The 22,666-nt window shown below is 30.7% G+C and overlaps 1 protein-coding gene across 2 annotated transcripts; it reads left to right on the top strand.

Moving 5' to 3' along the window:
* The first annotated feature begins 12,333 nt into the window (after positions 1-12,333).
* Positions 12,334-16,228, top strand: LOC133294734 (boron transporter 4-like). 2 transcript variants are annotated; one of them, XM_061493480.1, is made up of 13 exons: positions 12,334-12,762; positions 12,844-12,926; positions 13,219-13,411; positions 13,486-13,624; positions 13,769-13,934; positions 14,019-14,185; positions 14,262-14,435; positions 14,528-14,623; positions 14,699-14,815; positions 14,911-15,233; positions 15,338-15,617; positions 15,710-15,835; positions 15,941-16,228. In XM_061493480.1, the coding sequence occupies exons 1-13, from the start codon at positions 12,524-12,526 to the stop codon at positions 15,956-15,958; spliced, it is 2,121 nt and encodes a 706-aa protein (XP_061349464.1). In that variant the 5' UTR covers positions 12,334-12,523; the 3' UTR covers positions 15,959-16,228. The 2 variants fall into 2 exon arrangements, with proteins under 2 accessions (XP_061349464.1, XP_061349468.1); XM_061493484.1 differs by lacking the exons at positions 12,334-12,762; positions 12,844-12,926 and having other exon boundaries at positions 13,246-13,411; positions 13,524-13,624.
* Positions 16,229-22,666: the final 6,438 nt, after the last annotated feature.

The following is a 22,666-nucleotide window of genomic DNA, read 5'->3' as shown; positions in this document are numbered from 1 at the left end:
ATCCAAATCGCCATGGAGAAAGGCATTTTGAACATCCAGCTGAAAAATGCTCCATTTTCGAGCTACAGCTACAGATAAAAATGTACGCACACTTGTCATTTTAGCCACCGGTGCAAAAGTCTCAGTGTAATCTTCTCCTTCGATCTGATTGTTCCCAGCAATAACCAGACGCGCTTTATAGCGTTCAATGGTTCCATCAGAATTGTACTTGATGCGGTACACCCACTTACATGGAATAGCTTTCTTACCAGAAGGGAGAGGTTGAATTTGCCAAGTATGATTGGCTTCCAATGCATCAATTTCGGCTTGCATGGCTTTCTGCCAATGAGGATATTGCATAGCCTCTTTAAATGATTTGGGTTCCAGGTTACTATCCACGGCGGCAAGAAAAATCTGATGGTGCGAAGAAAATAATGCATTAGAAACATAATGATCAATGGAATATTGAATACCTGAGTCGATTGGAGAAGTGGAGAGACGAGGAAAGGGTGTAGTCATTGTGTTGCATACATAATCCTTTAAATGAGATGGGGGACGTCTGGCACGCTGTTCACGAATATCTGCCACAGATGCAGTGTTGGGTTCTGTCAACGGAACCGGTGAACCAGGGACATCCGTGGATGAAGTAATAGAACCCGGAACTGGGGAGGACGAACTCCCCCTGTCATCAAGCTCCGCTGTGGGAGTATCAATAGCAGTAACAGGTGCCACATCATAATCGGTGAAGACAGCTTGTGGTGACGGTACATGGACAGAAGGTGCAGATGAAGTTGCAGCCAATGGAAAAATAGTTTCATGAAATAAAACATCACGAGAAACAAATATTTCATGAGTGGAGATATCCATGACCTTCCATCCTTTTTTGTTGAAAGGGTAGCCAACAAACACACACTTACGGGAGCGAGGAGCGAACTTATCATGTGGTTTGGGTAAAACAGTAGTGTAACATAAACTCCCAAAGACCCGTAAGTGATCATACTTTGGTGGAGTGCCATGCAAAACTTCATAGGGACACTGACCACCAAGGAGTGGAGTCGGTGTCCTGTTGATGAGGTGAGCAGCGGTCAAGATGCATTCTCCCCAAAGAGATATAGGTAAGTGACCATCAAAACGCAAAGCACGAGCCACGTTGAGGATGTGACGATGACGACGTTCAACGCGTCCATTTTGCTGTGGGGTGTAAGTGCATGATAATTGATGATGAATACCGTAGGATGAGAGAGCCTCTTGGACTACAGATGACAAAAATTCAGTCCCATTATCACTCTGAATTCGCTTAACAGATGCATCATATTGGGTGCGAACCAAGTGGAGAAACCGAAGTAAACATGTGGAAGTTTCAGTTTTATTGCGCATCAAAAAAATCCAAACATGTCTACTAAAATCATCGACTACAGTTAAAAAATAGCGGGCACCAGTTGTAGATGCCATATGATATGGCCCCCATATATCACAGTGAAGTAAATCAAAAGGATGTAAACAACGTTTATTATTAATAGGAAAAGGACTTCGTGGTTGTTTGGCTTTACAACAAACGTCACAAGGAGCCAAATTATTTGCATTGGAAATAAAAGGTAACAAAGATAAATAACGGGAAGATGGATGTCCTAGACGACGATGCCATAGTGCTGCAGAATCTGACGTACTGGCAACATGAGCAGAAGCTGATGATGCACACAATATATACACCCCTTCTCGTTCAACACCCGTTCCAATCGTCCTCTTCTGCTTTAGGTCCTGTATCAAACAAACAGAATTAACAAACAATGCCAAGCAAGACTGGCGCAGAAGCTGAGATACAGAAATCAAATTACAAGCCAACGAAGGGACATAAAGAACATTGGAGAGATGAAGAGAAGAGCCCAAAGTAATGCTGCCACATTGCGTAGCAATATCATGAACTCCATTCGGCAGTCCCACAGAACAAGGAGAAATAGAATGCACATTGGATAGATAGGAGATTGTGCCCGTCATGTGTTGGGATGCACCACTGTCGATGATCCAAGATGGGTGTAAGTAAAAGGGTGACTTAGAATCAGAAACCTTGAAGGTTTTAGGTGCGGAAGTCATGATGAAAAAAAAAATGAAGGCTTGTTGATCGTCAAGCTCTTGATACCATAACAGAAGTTGCTGTCATTCGCAGCTTGATGATATATTAAATTGGGTCTATTATATAGACCAAGATTTACAATTGGTTACATCAGGAAATCAGCTAAACTTAAGGAACAGAAAGCATAAATCAAGCTAATCTATTTACATCAGGAAATCAGCTAAACTTAAGGAACAGAAAGCATAAATCAAGCTAATCTATTTACATCAGGAAATCAGCTAAAACTAAGGAACAGAAAGCATAAATCAAGCTAATCTATTTTAATATACAAGGTAACAAACCGTGATAGTTACAATCAGGATCCTAACAAATTAATGCTACGCTAATATAACTGGGCTTAAATACTGACTCACTTTTATTTGAGTCAGTTTTAGACCTGACATGTTTTAATAATGACCTATTGACTCAAAACTTGACTCATATCGATTATGTGAAAAAAAGAAGAAAGAAAATCACAATTAAATTAAAAGAAAAGTTTTAATGTAATACAATTACGTCAAAATTTCTTAAGGAAAATATTTTCATCAAAAATTTACGCAAAAATTTTTGACGAAAAATATTTTCATCAAAATTTGCCACTAAAAACATTTTTGTAAAAAAATTTGAAGGAAAATTTTTTTTGTCAAATTTTTTTACGGAATCTAAATTTTGTCAAAATATTTCACAAAAAAACATATTCATCAAAAATTTTGACGAAACACATTTCCATCGAAATTTTTTGACGGAAAAAAATTTCATCAAAATTCTTTACAGAATTCAAATTTCGGCGAAAGTTTTCGACGAAAACATTTTCGTTAAACTTTTTGACAAAAAAAAAAATTCGTCGAAACTTTTAGCGAAACACATTTCTATCAAAAAAATTTGACTACATATTTTCGTCAAGTTTTTTGGTAAAAAATATTTTCATCAAAATTTTCAACAGAACACATTTCTGTAAAAAAATTCATAAAATTTTTTGACAAAAAATATTTTGATACAAAATTTTTACGGAAAAAATATAATTTCAAAATTCTTTAGAGAATCTAAATTTCGTCGAAATTTTCGAATGAAACATTTCTCTCAAAACAATTTCCGTTGAAATTTTCGTCAGAACACATTCCTATCGAAATTTTGAACAAAAAACATTCCTTCAAATTTTTTGACGGAATTCTTTTTTTGTTTAAAACATTTGACGGAGGAAATCATTTTCGTCAAAACTTTTGACAGAAACTAAATTTCGATAGAAAATTATTTTTTTAAAAATTTTCATTAGAGAAAAATTTCCGTCGCTTTTCAACAAAAAGTATTCCGACGAAAAAATAATTTTGTGACAAAATTTTCGTCGTTTTCAACGTAGAAATTTCGACGAAATTTTGTGACGAAACCAAATCAAAAACGGGTCAGGTCGAATTTGACCCACTTCAGAAACCAAGCCAGACACTCTTCAGAAATCAAGTCAGGTTAGATCCGATCCGGTTCTGAACTAGTTCAAATAAAATTCAAACCAAGTCAGATCTGACTTGAATCAAATTAAAGCGGGTCGAGTCAAAATACCTGACCTATAAAAACTAAGTTGGGTCGAGTCGGTACAAAAATTGACCCGACCTGACCCATGCACACCCCTAAGTCTACCTTTAGATAAGGGAACATGCTAAAATAAATATAAGGGTAATAGTTTTCTCATGCAGTAGGAGATAAGTATTATCTCCTACCGACTCATTTATGCAAGTGAGGTCCACTTCCAGGGAGAGAAAATAAAATAAATGAGACTCATTTTGAATTTGTGTGTGTAGGAGATAGATTTTATCTTATGTAACATAAGAATAATAAATCCCTAAATATAAATATAAAATTAATTTTTTTTGGTTTCACAAGGTATCCTTCAGCCAGCAGCCGAAGATTAATCCTTTCGAGGTGGGAGATCACATTAAGTGGGTAAACCTCTCCCAACAAAGCCTTCTCCATACACACGGTCAGGAATCGAACCCCTGTCAGCATGCTTAAGGAACCCAGCTATCTACCAACTGTGTTGGGCTTTGTTGGTTAAATATGAAATTATTAATATGACATTTAATTAACAACTCATATTTTGTGTTAAAATAATTCTTTATATAATAAATAAAGGGTCAGTTTACATTTACAATTTTTTTTTTTGTTTATAATTCTTATAACCTCAACTATGTATTCTAGGAAGTAAATATACTTGAAAGTGTACTCTCTAAAGTACATAGTTTATAAACAAAAAAAAAGTTGTAAATATAATCTTCCTATAAATAAATCCTTATTTATCTTTATAGCTTCCGCTCGGAGACTCATTCACTGTTCGTCTTATCACATGAAATTTTCTATTTATCCCTTTCTTTGTAAATATTTATAAATTTTAATAGCATCTCACCTATTCAATGTCTATAAAGAAATAAATGCACAATTTTCATTTTAATTATTAATTAAGTAGGGCATGACATTAATTGCATTACTCATACCTTACCCTGGGAGATGGAAATGGTGGGTGATTCTCGTAAATGAAATCATAGCTTAATACTTAAAAGATTAGACATACTCTCCTATGATTGTAGGTATGGAACCGTTTCTCGCTCCATTAGTAAAATATAGATGGTGTTCACATTATTGTTACGTTGTTATATATTTAGAGTCACGAAGAAAGTAAAGACTTACATTTTGGGTACATTCAAAATTTGAAAGTAGGAATTTACTAAAAAATAAATTAATTAAAAGTAGGAAATAAATAACCGTCGCATTGAATCGCTCTAAACGCTAACTTCTTCTTAAGGAATATTTCCAAAGAACTATAGCATAATGTAGCTAGCCCCAGGACAAATGTTAGGTTGATTCATAATTGCTACCACGCATGATGCATTTTTGTATATTGAATCTAATTTGCTTGACGTGGCCACTGAAAGTGTTTGCTATTTGATAATTTTTACGAAGATACATGAGTCTTCCATTTTTACGAAGTTAGTGAAAGATATTATCAGCAACCAAATGGTAAAAAAGTGAAAATAAAAGGGCATCTATTCGATGAAAATACTAGGACTCCGCACTCTAAATTAATCTCATAGCCAGCTCAAAGAGTTAAAATTTATAAAAATACCGAAGAAAGTCAACTTGTCCTCAAAGAAATAAATAAAATTGGGTTAACTAAAAAAAATATCGTAGTGTCAGATAATATACACCATAGACAATCCCGTCTTTAAAAATATATTCTTAGTTTCATACATATGGTATCAATCACTAACTAGAATGGGAATGGCGTCAAATGGCTTCTATTCCAGCCACGTACGAAATTGCAGGGTAACCAAAGGTTTCATATATAAGAACAATAGCCTAACACGTCTCTCTTGCATTCGGGTTGAAGAACTAGAAAGCATTAAATTCACCATGTCCGATGAAAATTCTCAAACCCCAAAATCTTAAAATCCAAAAATATGTTCTTGCAAATTTGGGACCGAATTTTCATGCCAAAAAGATATGCTATATAGATACATACAACTAAAAAATACATTAAAGATACCCCCACCTGCCCCAAAAAAAAAAAAACACACAAAAGAAGGCTTTTATATAAAATATTTTACTACTTCTACCTTTGTTTTATTTTATTGCGCTTTCAACTTCAAATTTTATAGTTTTTTTGTTTTTTTCAATATGGAGAAGTCATTTTTCTTTTTAAACAACTATTCTCACATATATAACTGTGAGACTAATTTCTCACGTAAAAAAATAATGATTACGTAAAGCCGTTTGGCGATTTTAAAATTTGAATCCTTCACAATTAAACTTTCTATAGAGTCGTCAGTCCATTTCCATTATGACTAAGTGATGTCAGTTTGTTTTAAATGGACTTTCCAATATAAACTTTTATTTTTTAAAAATAGAAATTGAGAAATCAATTTTTAATAGGAAGTTAGTTCATTTTTAATAGGAATTTACCATCTATGTTAGAATTAATTAAAGGTTATTTTAATATGTTTTACTACTTAATCAGGTGATTACCCAGCCTCTACATCTATGAACATTGTACTATGCATTCAGAATATTCAGACAATGAATATATGAATATATGAATATAGTTCACTTCAATTCCTCTCAAATTCAACAATCACTTTCTTGGAATCTTTTATTGCTAGACACTAGGTGTGGCAATAGGTCATATTAATTTAGTGTTTAGGTTGACTTATAGTTGCTTATAAAATTATAAGTATGTCACAACTTTTTCTTTTTGAGCACATGAATTGGAGCATCTTTAATTCTTTATTGTATCTAATTTACTTGATGTGAAAAGGTATCATTATGGCAATAAAATGGCGGAAGTTAATGTCAAGATCGAAGTTTTTTGTCCGACATGCAGTTAGGCCGACTTAATGAAATTTAGTATTAATTATGGATAAAGTATTTTTTCAGTCACATAAGTTATATTCAGTTATCTCAAAATTATGTCATTTTGAATTAATAAAATGCATTTTTATAATTTTATGAGAAGTAATAAAGAGTATTTTGATAAAATTCATATGAAAAAAATAAACAAAATTACATAAATGTGTGATCAGAATCTATTTAGAATAAGTTATTCTACTTACTTTTTTAAATGTCTATCTTATTTATTAATTTTTAATTTATTAGATCAGAATCTCAATAGAAAAAAATAATAAAAAAAATTAATTGAGATTTTGATTAAACAGTATTAGAGACTTATAGATAAAGTAGGCATTTTAAAAAGTAGGTAGAATAATCCACTTCTAATTATTTCAAAAAATAGCCCATCTAAAATGTTATTTGAGGTGCAAACGTGTTGATTGGAATTACAGGACTAAAATTGAGCTACCTTGTCTTAGAAGTAAACAAAATTATAATAATATTTTTAGTTTACATAATATATATTGCTTTTATTTTTATTTTTTAAGATTCAACACCTTTTACGTGTACATACAAAAAAAAAAAAAAAATTGTTAACCTATGTAGTTTGAGATATAGTTAGGAAGGAAAGTTGCGGATCAAAAATGAAAAGAAGGGTAATTTTTTGATTTTAGTAAATAATATGTAACTTCAGAAATTGTTAAACGAAAAAATAAAATAATATATTGTCATAAAATACTTTATCAATTATTTATATATTTTTATAAATACTATATCACACTCTCATTTTTTTTTTGTCTAAAACTATTTATTCAAGCATATCTTTAAGGTATATTTACAAAAATTATTATTTAACTAATTAGAATGGGTGATAAATATTATTTTCTTTTCTTATGGGGTGTATTGGATTAGAATTTTGAAAGATTTTATTTTTGAGATAAAAAATTCTATAGATTTTAAAAGACTATTTAGAATTGGATGGACTTTAAAGACTTTTTTAAAAGATATTTTTTACAATCAATATTTCATAAGATTGAATTTAAAGGATTTTAATAGAATTTTTAAGATTTTAAAAAATTATATGAATTTTTAACAAACATTCAAATTACAAGAGTCAATAAAAAAATAACAAAGAAATACAATGATATTAATAAAAAAAGAGTAAAATCTAATATAATTTTCTCAATCAATAAAACATAATATAATTTTTAACAAACATTCAAAATTACTTAGCAACAACTCTCCACATATCTAAAATTATACTAGTCGTCCATGCATTAGCATTTTCTCGTTCATGCTCTTGGGTTTGACCAATAAGTTAAAAATTATCTTATGCATATATTATTATAAGACCCAATTTTTATTTATTCTAAATTTATATATAGAACCTAAAGTTCATGATAAAATTTTATTTGGAATTTTTTGCACTTGAACTTGGAAACCTTGGGTTTTTTGTTTTACGTGATAAGAGTTTTCTAACCATATATCATATGCATGTTTTCATTGAGTATTCTAAGAAAAATTTGAATATGAATTTCAGGTTTTATTACATGAAAGTTTAGAAAATTTCTCAAATTATTTTCAATCGAAACATTAAACCCTGAATTTTTGAGTATTCATTAAATTGTTTTGGGACTTTTGAAAAACAAATTTTTAGTTATCTATTGATACAAAAATTATTTGAAATCATTTTCTATAGTGAAGAAATTTCGTTCATGAATGTATTGTTACGAAATATAGGGTTTATATTATGAAAGTTTCGATCTTTCTTTAGATTGATCTTGTTTCATTGATGTAAAATAAAAATTGGTTTGAGGGTTTTATGTTATTTATAATACAAAGATCATATATTTTTGTGTTAAGAAAAATGCTACCTATAGCTTGAAAAATTATTTTTTAAACTTTCAAAAGCTCTAAAAAATATGCTGTTTTTGAGAGGGATTATATTATAATCTTGTTGGTTTATTTTTTCTGCATTGTTTCGTGATAAAAATTGCTCAAAAATCTGCTATTTTTGAGCTTTGACGAAGCTCTCATGGCGAATCTGGTTTTGAGCGGGTCAACCCATTAAAAGAAGAAGAAAACACTGCAATAGAGAAATCGCAAAAAATCCTAGAGCTTAGGGTAAGATTGTGAGAGAGACATCATATTTATATTTATCACTAAAAAGTAAAAAGTCTCACGAAATCCACGCCAATAGAAAATTCATTAAAATTATTAGATTTGAAAACCAAAAGATTGTTTTTCCTTTGTTTAAAATCTTGATTGAATACAAATAGATTTGGATATACTCTAAAATAATTTTTCCACGCGAATGTTTTTCAGTTCTTTGAAATCCTAATCGAATACCAATGAATTTTTTTTCCCGAAAACAATCCATTAAAATTCTTTGAAATCCTTTTATGTCAGGCGCATATGAAAAGAACAAATATTTTTTTATGTAAATACAATTTTTGAAAATTAAAAACAAATTCTTGTAATTTTATGAATTTTCGGGAAGGAAATCTAACCTACCCTTTTTAAAAAATAATAATAAAACATCGAATTTTAAAAGCATAACTATGTTAGCGATTTTTTTGAGGTTACCATGTTAGGGTTTTTTTTTTTTTTTTTTTGTGTGTGGGTAAACTGGGTTTTTTTCTTTCCTTTTATTTTGGTTAGTAGTCAAATATTTGTTTTTATAAATTTACATATAATATTCGCAGCATTTATTGCAATATTTATTTGCATTAAATTACTTCTAAATCATTTTAATTGATTATATGAATAAAGTATTCAAAGCATTCATTATAATTGATACTTTAATATCTTTCAGCGGTTAATAATACAATATATAAATTAGATTTAATTTATTATTAGAGTAATTTTTATATTTTTTAATTATGTGCTGATATGTAAAATAAAAAAAAATTAATTGTATCCAAACTCCTTAAGGGATGTCAATTTGAGTCCACTTAATAATTAATATGTTGAAATTGACTGGATTAAATGTGAACCTTTTTTTGCTTAAAAAAAAATGTGAAACTTTTGATAACTAATTAAGTATAATCTGAGTCAGTAACAGTACACCCAGCTTACGTAGGTTTTTTTTTTTTTTTTAGGTTACAGGGGATACACCCACACCACTAGGCTAGCCCTAGTGGTTCACTTACGTAGGTTTTTTGGGTTGATCTACTAGGTCATATTTTATTTACTTATTCATATAAGAGAAAGGATATTGTAACAACTAAGTTGTGTTACTACTAAGTTATTACCAATCGATCTTACCGTTAGATCGATGATATGGATCTAACGGTTATATTTATTTCGATCTTTGTATGGTCATGATTTTCCAAATTTAATACTTTATATTTATTTCCACCTTTGTATGGTTATGATTTTCTATATTTAATGTTTTCACTTCAAATATGGGGAATCATAACCATACAAAGATGAAAATAAATATAACCGTTGGATCAATATCATCGATCTAACGGTGAGATTGATTGGTAGTAACACAACTTGGTTGTTACAATATCCTTCCCCTTCTTATAATTAGAATAAAATATCAAATAGAATAATGTATTTAATTAACTTATATTAAAAAATTAATTTGTATTAAAGTCATTAAAAATTATTATAATATAAAATAAATTATACTTATTTTAGAATATTATTTTTATAAACTTAAAAAAATATAATAATTATTTAAAATAATTATAAATTTAGGATTTGCGAATTAAGGGGTCAAAGTGAACGCTGTCATGTAAAGTTAAAATTGTTTATTCTATTTTTTACCAAATTTTTTTTTGTTTATTCTTCAATTTTGTTTGTCCAGCTCAATTACTTTATCGAGTATTTAAAGTTATTTTTTTGATCACTTTTACTTTTAATGAAATATCAATACATAAATAGGTAATAATAGATATTTTTTTATTGATATGATGGAGTATGAAATATATATATATATATATATATATATATATATATATATATATATATATAAAATTAGGGAAGGATATATTTATCACCAAAAAAGTTCATCACTCTTACAACCAATTTAATCACTATTGATTTCCGTCAATCTAACTATTATAATTTATTGAAAATTAATAATTAATTAATAAATGTGACATAATAAATGTTATTAATTTCCAATAAATTATAACCGTTAGATTGACAGAAATCAACGGTGACTAAATTGGTTGTAAGAGTGATAAACTTTTTTGATGGTAAGTGGATGTGTCCCTTGTAAAATTTGAGATTTTGTTTTTTTGAATGAATTGTCTCTAAAACGAGAAAATAATTGTGTATTGAATTTTGAATTTCAACTCTAAAGGGGAAACTATTTCTCTCTAATCCCCAAAGAATTTTAAAAATTTGTTTCGACTAAGGTTTGAATCATCAAAGAAAACACTTCGGCATTGTCAACTGACCTACCTATACATAGTAAGTAACTTGCGTCTTAAAATTTGTTATAAAATTATGCACCCAATACTTTACGCATACCACGTATCAAAGTTGAACTTGATATCTGATTTTAACATAAATAACAATGACCAAATTCGTGAACAACAGCTGTTGAAATCAAAGCATATACCATTTACGAGGCTGAATGAAGAAATTTCTTCCTTTGATTTCCATAGCAAAAATGACGTTCACCTTCACATTGCTTTCAAAGGTTCCTAATATTTTTGACTCTCATAGTACTACTACGCAGGCATTTATGACAGTAAGGATTTTCTCACCGGGACCACTTTAGATTCTCCCCGGGTCTTTCAAACAAACGTTACTATTGCTCTAAGCCAAAAAAGAGAAGAAACACTTGTACAAATACATAATATTCAATACATACTATTACTCTTCACATATCTCAGGTACTGTTATTCAACGTTACTGACTTATGTAGCTTCTCTTTTGTTCATGTCATTGTTTTATAACATCATTAACCGTAACTTTTTATCTCAATCTGCATGATATTGGAAAATTTTATTTACGTGAGAAATATTAATTAATTAATTTTATTTTTTAAAATTAATCAGGTTAATAAATATTTCAATTCTATTATTTTGATTAGCCCGTTATGATTATATTAAGTTGGGCTTTTTGACATTTATGGGCAGTATAATTAAGCATTAGTGTTTAATTGAGCTTTTGTGATATTATGATAGGGGGATCCATCAGACACTATTGATTAGGATTTTTTTTTTTTTTTGTACAAGTTGATTAAGATTTTATTAGATATCCTCTATAGTTTATTTTATATGGGATAGAATATTGTGACACATAAATAATGTTACGCACAATGTTACGACCACATCTTAACCGTTGATTTCCGCCAATTAACGGTTATCATTTTTCAAATCAAACTCATTAATTAATTATTAATTCGCAATAAATGATAACCGTTGATTGACAGAAATCAACGGTTAAGATGTGTTCGTAACATTGTGCGTAACATTATCTGTGTGTTAGAATATCTTATCCAATTTTGGGGATATTGGGGTTAAGTCCCTCTTCGCTCTACACAAATTCCTAGAAAGAAATTGATATATGGTGTTTTATCTATTATGCATTTTTCGATCTTTGTATTAATACTCATTTGGCTACGCCACTCTTAACTCTTCACAAGGTACTGTTATTCAACGTTACGAGTTATGTAGGTTCTCTTCTTGTTCATGTCATTCATTGTTTTAGAACATCTTCATTAACCATAACTTCTTATCTCAATCTGCATGACGCAACTTTGTTACTGAAATTTGGTGAAGAAGGGGCAGTGAATTTGTTGGTTTTCTGGGGTTTGTTTGTTTCTTCATTTGCATGTACGTGGAAAGATATGAGTTTGGGGTGCTCGTGTGTTTGTGTTACAAGAATTCCGATTTCTTGGTTCCATTCCCTTTCTTGTCTTCAAAAGCATAACAAATCTCATGTTTTTTGTTGCTTCTTTTTTAATTTTGATTTCTTGCCGATCAAACTGAAATTTTTTAGAAACCAAAAACAAACTTGAAATTTATTGTGAGAAACCATGAATTTCGATCCTTTTCTGCTCTTTTTGCAATTTTTTTATTGTCCCATTATTAGTTCATGTTGATTGGTGAAAAGAAATCAAAGCCAAAACCGAAAAAAAAAAAAAAACTTAAGGCCTGTAGTATTTTTACTCGGATCCTGTTATGCGTTTCACTTTCATATTTTCATATTTTCACCCTTGTGTATGCAGAAATGGAGAGCTTAAAAAGACTTTTCAAGGGTGTTGTAAGTGATTTTCGAGGAAGAGCAGTTCATTATAAAGATGATTGGACTTGTGCTCTCTATTCAGGAACTGGGTAAGTTTCTTATCAAAAGATCATGAAGCTACTTCTTTGAAAATTAGAACTCTCTAATGAGCACTCGCTGTTTAATAACAGGATATTGGCCCCAACTACCTATATTTTCTTTGCTTCTGCTCTACCTGTTATTGCCTTTGGCGAGCAGCTGAGTAGAGACACAGGTTCTTCATCTTCTTCCTTCCCCTGCATGTCTTAACTTGGAATTTTTATACTAACAAACTACAAAATGATATATATTTTTTGTGATACATGATGGATATAAGAATGAGTGTGTTAAATGAGTGATGAGAAGCCAATTAAGTATAATTTGTCCTAAAACAACTTATGATGCACGTACGATGCAGGCACGACACAAAACTGAAAGGCTTAGACTTTTGATCTTCTCTAATCAAACTTAATATTCTTGCACCCGCATCATATATGGGATTGAACAATTTTTGTGTTTGTATATAGATGGAAGCTTGAGCACAGTAGAGACACTTGCTTCTACAGCTATTTGTGGAATCATACACTCAATTTTGGGTGGCCAACCTCTCTTAATACTAGGAGTAGCAGAACCCACTATAATTATGTACAACTATTTGTACAACTTTGCCAAAGATAGGGATGGCTTGGGACGAGAACTCTTTTTGGCTTGGGCTGGATGGTAAGAAAAACAGTTTCTATATATCTCAAGTTCATTTTGTAATCAGTGTCTAATTGAAATTATTAACATCTCAGGGTTTGTTTATGGACTGCTCTCTTGCTGTTTCTTCTAGCAATATTCAATGTTGGCAATATCATCAATAGATTTACAAGGATTGCTGGTGAGCTTTTTGGCATGTTAATCGCAGTCCTGTTTATTCAAGAGGCTATCAAGGTCAGTTTATGTTTGTGATATATTAAGTTAGGTATTGAACGAAACATGATTTGGCAAAACACATAGGAAAAAGACTTTTTTATTTTATTTTTTGTAAAGTACAACATAAAAAAAACTTTGATACTGAATTTTTTGTTAATTCAGGGAATGGTGAGTGAGTTTAAAGTTCCTAAAGAGGCAGACCCAACAATGGACAAGTATCAATTTCATTGGCTATATGCAAATGGATTGTTGGGCATTATATTCACCTTTGGCCTTCTCTATACCTCTTTAAAAAGCAGAAGAGCCAGGTCCTGGTTATATGGGACAGGTTTGTCAAGTGACTTCCGAGTGATTTGAGCCATTACTAGCATGATTTTCTTGAAGAATCTGACACAGTTTGTTTATTGAGCAGGGTGGTTCAGAAGTTTCATTGCAGACTACGGTGTGCCTTTCATGGTGGTGGTGTGGACAGCTCTGTCATTCATAGTACCAAGTAAAGTGCCTTCTGGAGTTCCCAGAAGGCTCAATGCTCCTCTGGCTTGGGAATCTACATCTTTACATCATTGGACAGTAATCAAAGTAATTCATATTGCATACAGTCACATCACTTGCTTTTGTAGTGTTTTGGAAATTACTGATATAACATTTCCTGCAGGATATGGGGAAGGTTTCTCCGGCATATATTTTTGCTGCTTTTGTTCCTGCCTTAATGATAGCGGGGCTTTACTTCTTTGACCATAGTGTTGCTTCCCAGTTGGCACAACAGAAGGAATTCAATCTCAGGAAACCTTCTGCATATCACTATGACATATTGTTGCTAGGATTCACGGTACATATCTCTATTGTATACATTTGTTTAATTGTCATTCAAGTTAGTGATCCGATCCAAACTAATGCTTTGATCTGGGTAAAAAAATTCAGACTTTGCTTTGTGGATTAATTGGCTTACCCCCTTCAAATGGAGTTTTGCCTCAATCCCCTATGCACACCAAGAGCCTGGCTGTTCTCAAGAAACAGGTGGGTAAATGAGTATTGGGATTTGTATTATTATGATTGAATTGGATATTCAATATGGTGGTTTTTGAATGGCAGTTAATCCGAAGAAAGATGGTTAAAAGTGCCAAGGAAAGCATAAAGCAGAAAGCTAGCTACTCTGAAATGTATGGGAAGATGCAAGCAGTGTTTATAGAAATGGATAACTGTCCAGATGTAAGCACATGCCTTTAATCCACTTCCCCTTACCTAATAAAGCTGAATGACAAATAGCTACTTTACTTATTGGTCCTGAATATGATTGTTTGCAGAATCATTCAGTGATCAAAGAACTAGAGGATTTGAAAGAGGTTGTCCTAAATGGAGAAGATAAAGGAGACAACAATAAGAGTACATTTGATCCTGAGAAACACATTGATGAATATTTGCCTGTCAGAGTAAACGAGCAGAGAGTGAGCAATCTTTTACAATCACTCCTTGTAGGAGCATCAGTCTTTGCTATGCCTGCCATAAAAAAGATGCCAACTTCAGTTCTGTGGGGATACTTTGCTTACATGGCTATTGATAGTCTCCCAGGGAATCAATTCTGGGAAAGGATACTACTTCTTTTTGTAACTCCTAGTAGGTGGTACAAGTAAGTGAAAGTTACTGTGATTTCATCATTTACACGAAGTCATGAAACTTCCACTTTAAATTATTTCATTCAATTCTTGTTCTTACACAAACTTACTTTGGCAGGTTGTTGGAAGGGGATCATGCTTCCTTTGTTGAGTCAGTACCATTCAGATACATAGTTTTCTTCACACTCTTCCAATGTGTATATTTCTTGGTTTGTTTCGGAGTGACATGGATTCCCATTGCTGGAATATTGTTCCCCTTGCCTTTCTTTTTCCTGATCACATTGAGGCAGCATATACTCCCCAAGCTATTCAATCCTCACCATCTTAGGGAACTAGATGCTGCTGAATATGAAGAAATAGCTGGTACTCCAAGACCAAGTTTCAATGTATCTTTAAGGGTATGCTATGCTTAATTTTATCACTATTTCATCTTAATTCTCTTTTACACATCAATCTGTGATATAAAAGCGGTTTTTTGCTTTTTTTGCAGGAGGTGGAATCACCTAGAGTAGAATCAAGGGAAATAGGCGATGCTGAAATATTAGACGAGTTAACTACTAACAGAGGAGAGTTGAAGGTCAGAACGGTTAGCTTTAGTGAGGAAAGACATAGCCAGGTATCCTCAACTCAACTTTTCTTGATTTTGATTTTGAGCTTAATACTTTTGTTCTTTCTCTCATAAAAGTGTACTCTTATCTGTTTGAATGCCGAGGGTTTACAGGTTCATCCTGGTGCGTGAAATGGATCCACACACACAGATTGTTAGGAAAAGGTGATGAATATGATATATGACAATTGTTCCAATCCCTGCAGAAGCGATCTGACATTCATAGTTTTTCCTCTAGAAGAAAGGAAAAGATGATATCAATATATAGATGATGATCATTTCTTAGTTTGTAGACTTTAGATGTAAAATTAGCAAAGTGATAGTTGAAAGTGTGTACTTTAGTTAGCATTCAAAATTCGGAGTGCTTTTCCTCTACTTACTTGGAATTCATAACGCGACGCTTACTGGAATGTTTGGCGCTGTCAAACATCCTAATACTATACTAGTGCATTACTCGTGCGATGCACGGAAAAAAAAGATTAAATTTTTTATCGGTGACTGTCATTGATTAATCTCTAAGGGGGCGTTTGGTTGAAGATAAATTTTAAGAATACTAGAGAAATGTAATTACTGGGTATCCATAGGGAAAGTTGAATAGATGGGGAAGTTAAAAAAAAGTAGTTTGGTTTGACAAAATTTTACCAGGAAAATATATGACAAAAAATGTGTCAACAGTGCTTTACTCGGGTTTTCTCAAAAAACCACCCTCAAATCGGGTTTCTAAACAGTGCAAATTACTATCTTTCTCAAAAAACCATGCATTTCACATAAATGAGTTTTGGTCAAAAGCTGTTGAACCAAACATTGGTTTTCTAAAAATCAAACTTCATTTACCTAGGAAAATCTCAAAAAGCATGAAACCAAACGCTCCCTAAAAGAAAGAACGTGTCACCATTTTTGTATATTTTTCTATATATATATATATTAGTGTATTATCCGTGCGGGGGAGAAAATGAAAATGTTTATGTTTAAAATTTTTTGAAAAATTACTTGTACGATTTTTTACGATGCAAAAGTTGGATGATAAGCCGAAACACGCAGTGACCGAGCCAACAAGGCCATCTCTTCTCGGTGGAGACAGCGCCTGCGGATTCGAGTTTTTCGGTTGACGGTTTGGCGTCGTCATCAGTTTCCTCTGTGAGGGCGGCACCGCCGTCATTATCCGATGACGCCGTTCTGGATTGGGTCCACGTTGGCCATAGGCGAGTTTCAGGTGAAGCTTAGGTCTTTGGAGAGAATCGAATTGAACACCATGCTCACGTGCTCGTCACTGGTATCTGCTTACAAATTTACTTCAAATTTGCTCCAGTTTATTTAATAAAAAAACAAATATTAAAGTGTTAATAGATAATTTTTTCTTAATAAAAATATTAAAATTAAATGTAAAAAAGTAATCCATCTGAAGTAAGTAAAAACTGAGAAATCTAATTAAGGTCTTGTTCTGTCTTAGAGACAGAGATATCCAGTCCAATAGACTGGTATATTGATCTTAGATCAAGTGCCCTCTCCAAGGTATCTATGAAGGAGATACCCTTAAGTCAAGCAGATCACTGTGCACAGTAAACTAACAACGACTTTGCCAATGGGGGTACGTGTGCGCACAGTGACAGCATAACAGTAAGAGAGAGCGTACCGTGCCTTTAGGGTTTTACCTCTTATTTATAGAAATTACCTGTGGATAATATGATGTGGAACTTTAGTACCTCTTATGAGGGCCCAGGCCTATCTGACATGCTGTCGTATTAGGATTAGTATCCATTATTGTATTTGATTTAAATCTTGGATTGAATAGTCATTCATTTTAATTGAGCAATTAATGATAATAAATAATTTTTTATTACCAAGATTTATAACTTTTTTCAACAACCTAAATTATTCGTGATTCTTAAATTTAAATATTATTCATTTTTTCAAATAATTAGAAGTTAAAAAATTAGAAGTTATTTTTAAATTTTTTAAAAAATATCAAAGCTACTTTTTATGGGTTTTAGTTTTTATGAAAAAATTATTTAATTATTGTAAGCTTCTAAACAAATTTTTTGATTAAATAACTCGTTTTCTAAAGCCTACCGTTCAATGGGTTGAAAACATATAATCATAAATAGCATTAAAATAATATTTCAGTAAAATTTATTTTTTAAAGCTTCTAGCAAAATGATGTTTGGTTTGTTTTTGCAGTAGCGAATTTAATTAATCCTAATAGGTATAATAATTACGCTTAATAGACATAATAATAAATATTATTAAGGAGGGTGTATTACATTAGGATTTTAAAAGATTTTTTTGAGATAAAAATCCTACAGATTTTAAAAGACATTTTAGAATTGGAGAGACTTTAAAGACTTTTTTTACAATCAAGATTTCATAAGATTGGATTTTAATAGAATTTATAAGATTTGAAAGGACAATATGGATTTATAAGATTTTAAAAAACCATATAAATTTTTAACAAACATTCAAAATTACAAGAGTCAATACAAAAGGGAAAGGTTATAAACTCATACTTACAACCTACTTTTGTTTACAATATTTTACAATCATATCTTAACCGTTGATTTTCGTCAATCGACGGTTATCATTCATTGCAAATTAAATATTAATTAATGAGTTTAATTTGTGAAAATAATAATCATTGATTGATGGAAATCAACGGTTAAGATATGATTGTAAAAGGTTATAAACAAAAATAGGTTGTAAGTATAATCTTCCCCATAAAAAAATAACAAAGAAATGCATTGAAATTAATAAAAAAAATAAAACCTAATATAATTTTCTCAATCAGTAAAATATAATATAATTTTTAACAAACATTCAAAATTACTAAACAATAGCTTTTAACATATCTAATGGGTTGAAAATTATTTTCTTCATTTGGTATCAAAGCTATGCATATATGATTATAAATCTAATTTTTTTAATTATACAAATAATTCTAAATTTGCATATAGAACCTAAAGTTCATGATAAAATTTCGTTTGGAATTTTTGCAATTGATCTTGAAAATCTTGGGGTTTTTAGAATTTTCTAACCATATGAATCTGAAATTTTGGGTTTAATTACATGAAAGTTTAGAAAATTTCTCCAATTTTTTTCAATCGATACATTGAGACCTTAAATTATTTTGGGTCTTTTGAGAAACAAGCTTTTAGTTATCTATTGACACGAAAATTGTTTGAAATCGTTTCCTATAATGAAAGAGTTTCATTCATGAATGTATTGTTACGAAATATAGGGTTCATATTATGAAAGTTTCAATCTTTCTTTAAATTGATATTGTTTTATTGATGTAAAACGAAAATTGGTTTGAGGGTTTTAGTTCCCCTGTTAATTTTCCACTGTTTTATGTTGTTTTTAATACAATAATCACACGTCTTTGTGTCAAGAAAAACCGCGACCCATAGCTTGAAAAATCACTCTTTAAACTTCCAAAATTTCTCAAAAATGACTCAAAATATGTTATTTTTGAGATAGATTATATTAAAATCCCGTTGGTTTGTTGTTACTGGGTTGTTTTGTGATGAAAAGCGCTCAAAAGTATGTTTTTTTTTTGTTTTGACGAAGATCCCATGGCGAATCCCAATTTCGAGCAATCAACCTGCCAAAGGAAGAAGAAAACACTGCAATAGAAGAATCTCAAGAAATCCATACCAATAGAAAATCCATTAAAATCATCAGATTTTTGAATACCACGAGATTGTGATTCTATTGTTTAAAATCTTGATTGAATTCCAACGAATTTAGACGAATTATAAAATAATCCTTTAAAATCTTAATCGAATATCACATGACTTTTTTTCAATCCATTAAAATCCTAATCGAATACCAACAGATTTTTTTGTCAAAAAACAATCCATTAAAATCCTTTGAAATCTCAATCCAATACACCCCCTTAATATACTTAACAATTTTCCATGAGGAAAGTAGTGGAAAATATTGAATACTGATTTTCTCACTTATCAAGTTCAAAATTCAAATTTAAAAAATTCAAATTGTAAATATTAAATATTTTTTCATCCAATAAACATAATAATAAATATTATTAATATGTTTAACAATTTTACATAAAAGAAGTAGTGGAAAACATGCATAGAAGGCTGCGCACATTCTCCAAGTAATAGATTTGCACGTTCTCCATCTAATAGATTCGCACGTTCTCCGTGTACTAGATTGATAGGTTTGGCCATGCCAAACATATCATTGCTATTAAAATATAAAACTATAAAAACACAAATAATAGGTAAGACTATGTAGAAAAACAACTTGAGAAGATAAATAAGATAAAAAGATAATAAATATGGGTTCGCTTTTTTTGGCCATGCCAAACATATCATTGCTATTAAAATATAAAACTATAAAAACACAAATAATGGGTAAGACTATGTAGAAGAACAACTTGAGAAGATAAATAAGATAAAAACATAATAAATATGGGTTCGCTTTTTCTGCAGTTACTGCAGATAAGTTATCTGCGGTAAGCCCAATACAACGTCGTTTTGGGACGGAAATCATGGTGTATTTATAATTTTAATTTATTTCAGGGTTATAATAGTCTTTATATTTATAATTTTTTAAGATTTCAATATCAAAACGACGTCGTTTTGGGAATAATTGCAGATAACTTATCTGCATTATCTGCAGAAACATTTTTTCCAATAAATATATGCACAGAAGGTAGATTACCAATGAAAAATATGCAGTAATCCATATCCTATTTATACACAAACTAATGAGATTTTTTGAACTTATTTTTTATATTAAAATAATCCTTGGTTCATTTGTAGATCGAAAAAATTAATTATTCCTAATAGACACAATAATAAATACTATTAATAGGCTCAACAATTTTCGATGCTAAAATTAATGGTATTATTAATAGGCTTAATGATTACCAATGCAAAAAGTAGTGGAATATTAATATAGCTATTTGGCTATTTGCACAATGTTAAACTCTTTTCCCACCTATATCATATTTAAAATTCGAATTTTGAAAAGTAGTGAGATATTAATGCAGATGTTTACTATCAATTAATGTTGAACTCTTTTCCCATTTATATAAAGTTTATATTTCGAATTTTTAAAAAGTTAGTAAAAGAGTGATAAACTTATTTGTTGTTGGCTTGGCTTATAATATGTTGATATTCCTCTCAATACAATATTTTTTTAATTTTCCAGAACCTTTTAACGTAATTGTGGTCTAGTAATGAAACATGTACCACGTAGCATGGGATCGCGATCTTATTCATTCAAGTCACATGGTTTAAGTCGTTAGATTAGTTTTATTATTATATGACCAAGTTTGGTTATTTATATCGTTATACCTCAGTGTGGGTTTTTCTTTTTGGAGAGAAAGAGTCACAAATAAAAATGTACTTGGTGTTATCCCAAAGAAGAAGAAGAATGTAATTGGTTATCTACTAAATATTATTATATTAGAATTTATCCTAATTTAATCATTTATTAATGAATACTTAATTTTTTATTGAATACGTTCAATTATTTAAAAATAAAAATATTAAACGGTTTTTGAGTTCCAAATTTGATAAATATTTTTTTCTTCTAAATCTGTACTTTAAGAAATTTCGTTAATAATTTAATTAATCCAAAGTTTTATACTTTTCTATTTTAAGTTTGATAGTTTATGTGGCGTTGATGATATTTACTGTTGTTTTTAAAGCACTATTTTTTTAATGCTATAAGAATTTATTTATTTTTGGGGGGAAATCATACCCTTATAACTTCAGTTCATTTTAATGTAACCACATCAACAACACTTTAGATATATGAATTTGATATTGTTAATCAAGACAATTACAATGTGAAGTTGAAATAATTATTATTTACTGGGTACAGAAAATAAGAACACTAAAACACAACACAATGACGAAACACTGTTTAACAAAATGTCAAATTCATATATGAGATGCAATCGTGAAATTTCTCCATGAGTTACACATTCCCTTTCAGTAGCAAAGCGCATCCATATACAACACGAAGAGTTAAAGCTTCAAGAGCTCATGTATTTTTTGTAGTGGGGAAAAAAGAAGACATAAAACCATCTTCGTCAGCGTCATTGCAATTCACCGAAGGTTTTAACAAAGACAAAGAGATAAGCAACAATTGCGCATTCATTGCAGATTCAACTATAAACACACTGGATTTGATATTCAAAAGGTACGTGTTCTTCAAGATATTGCTCCAAAAGATAACCCTATAGAAAAATGTAATCAAAAATATGTCATCAGAAATGTAATAACACCACGAAACCTCAATGTAACATCACGAAAACTCAATAACGTAACACACAAACAATTTCACAAACCCTTTTGAATTGATGCAAGCATAAATAAATTGAACCCTTCATAGTAGAGCAACAGAATCTCCCTCGAACAGCATGAAAGACGCTGAATACGTAAATAACCATTCACAGTAGCATGAAACCTTCCACCTATAAAACGAATAAATGAGAATTAGTATAAAAAATGAAAACGAATTCACAACGTTTGTTAATAAAAAAACTGAAAATGATACCAATAGAACAACCCCTATATACACGAACGAAGAAAAAACGCAGGCAAACCAAAAAAAGAAGCAACACTTCCCTATTTATACAAAAACTCAATTTGTTATTTGAGAAGCACCATTCAATGGAATAAAAGTCTTTCTTGAACACAGGGAAATGAATAAGCCCAATATTTTCCAAGGCAGAAGGTAGTGATTTTGTTGTATTCAAAAATTGAACTGCAATAAAAGCTGCACTATTTTTGTAACGCTCATCCACTTCAAGAATCAATAACTATCCCCACATACTAACACAACAAGACTTTTCAGTGTGTTTTTTCC

This window comes from Gastrolobium bilobum, unplaced genomic scaffold (assembly GCF_033153095.1).
Source record: "Gastrolobium bilobum isolate Gb01-03AN ecotype WA unplaced genomic scaffold, APGP_CSIRO_Gbil_v1 utg41735, whole genome shotgun sequence".
NCBI classification, from domain to species: Eukaryota; Viridiplantae; Streptophyta; class Magnoliopsida; order Fabales; family Fabaceae; genus Gastrolobium; species Gastrolobium bilobum.
Note: the sequence above shows the minus strand (reverse complement) of the source record. Positions and strands in the feature narration are given on the sequence as shown.

What these genes read in the sequence shown, in the direction of transcription:
- LOC133294734 (XM_061493480.1), top strand. Translation starts at nt 12,524, where the DNA reads ATGTTGATTGGTGAAAAGAAATCAAAGCCAAAACCGAAAAAAAAAAAA. An exon ending in GCAGCTGAGTAGAGACACAG is followed by an intron (nt 12,927 to 13,218) that starts GTTCTTCATCTT and finishes GTTTGTATATAG; the next exon opens with ATGGAAGCTTGAGCACAGTA. An exon ending in TGGCTGTTCTCAAGAAACAG is followed by an intron (nt 14,624 to 14,698) that starts GTGGGTAAATGA and finishes TTTGAATGGCAG; the next exon opens with TTAATCCGAAGAAAGATGGT.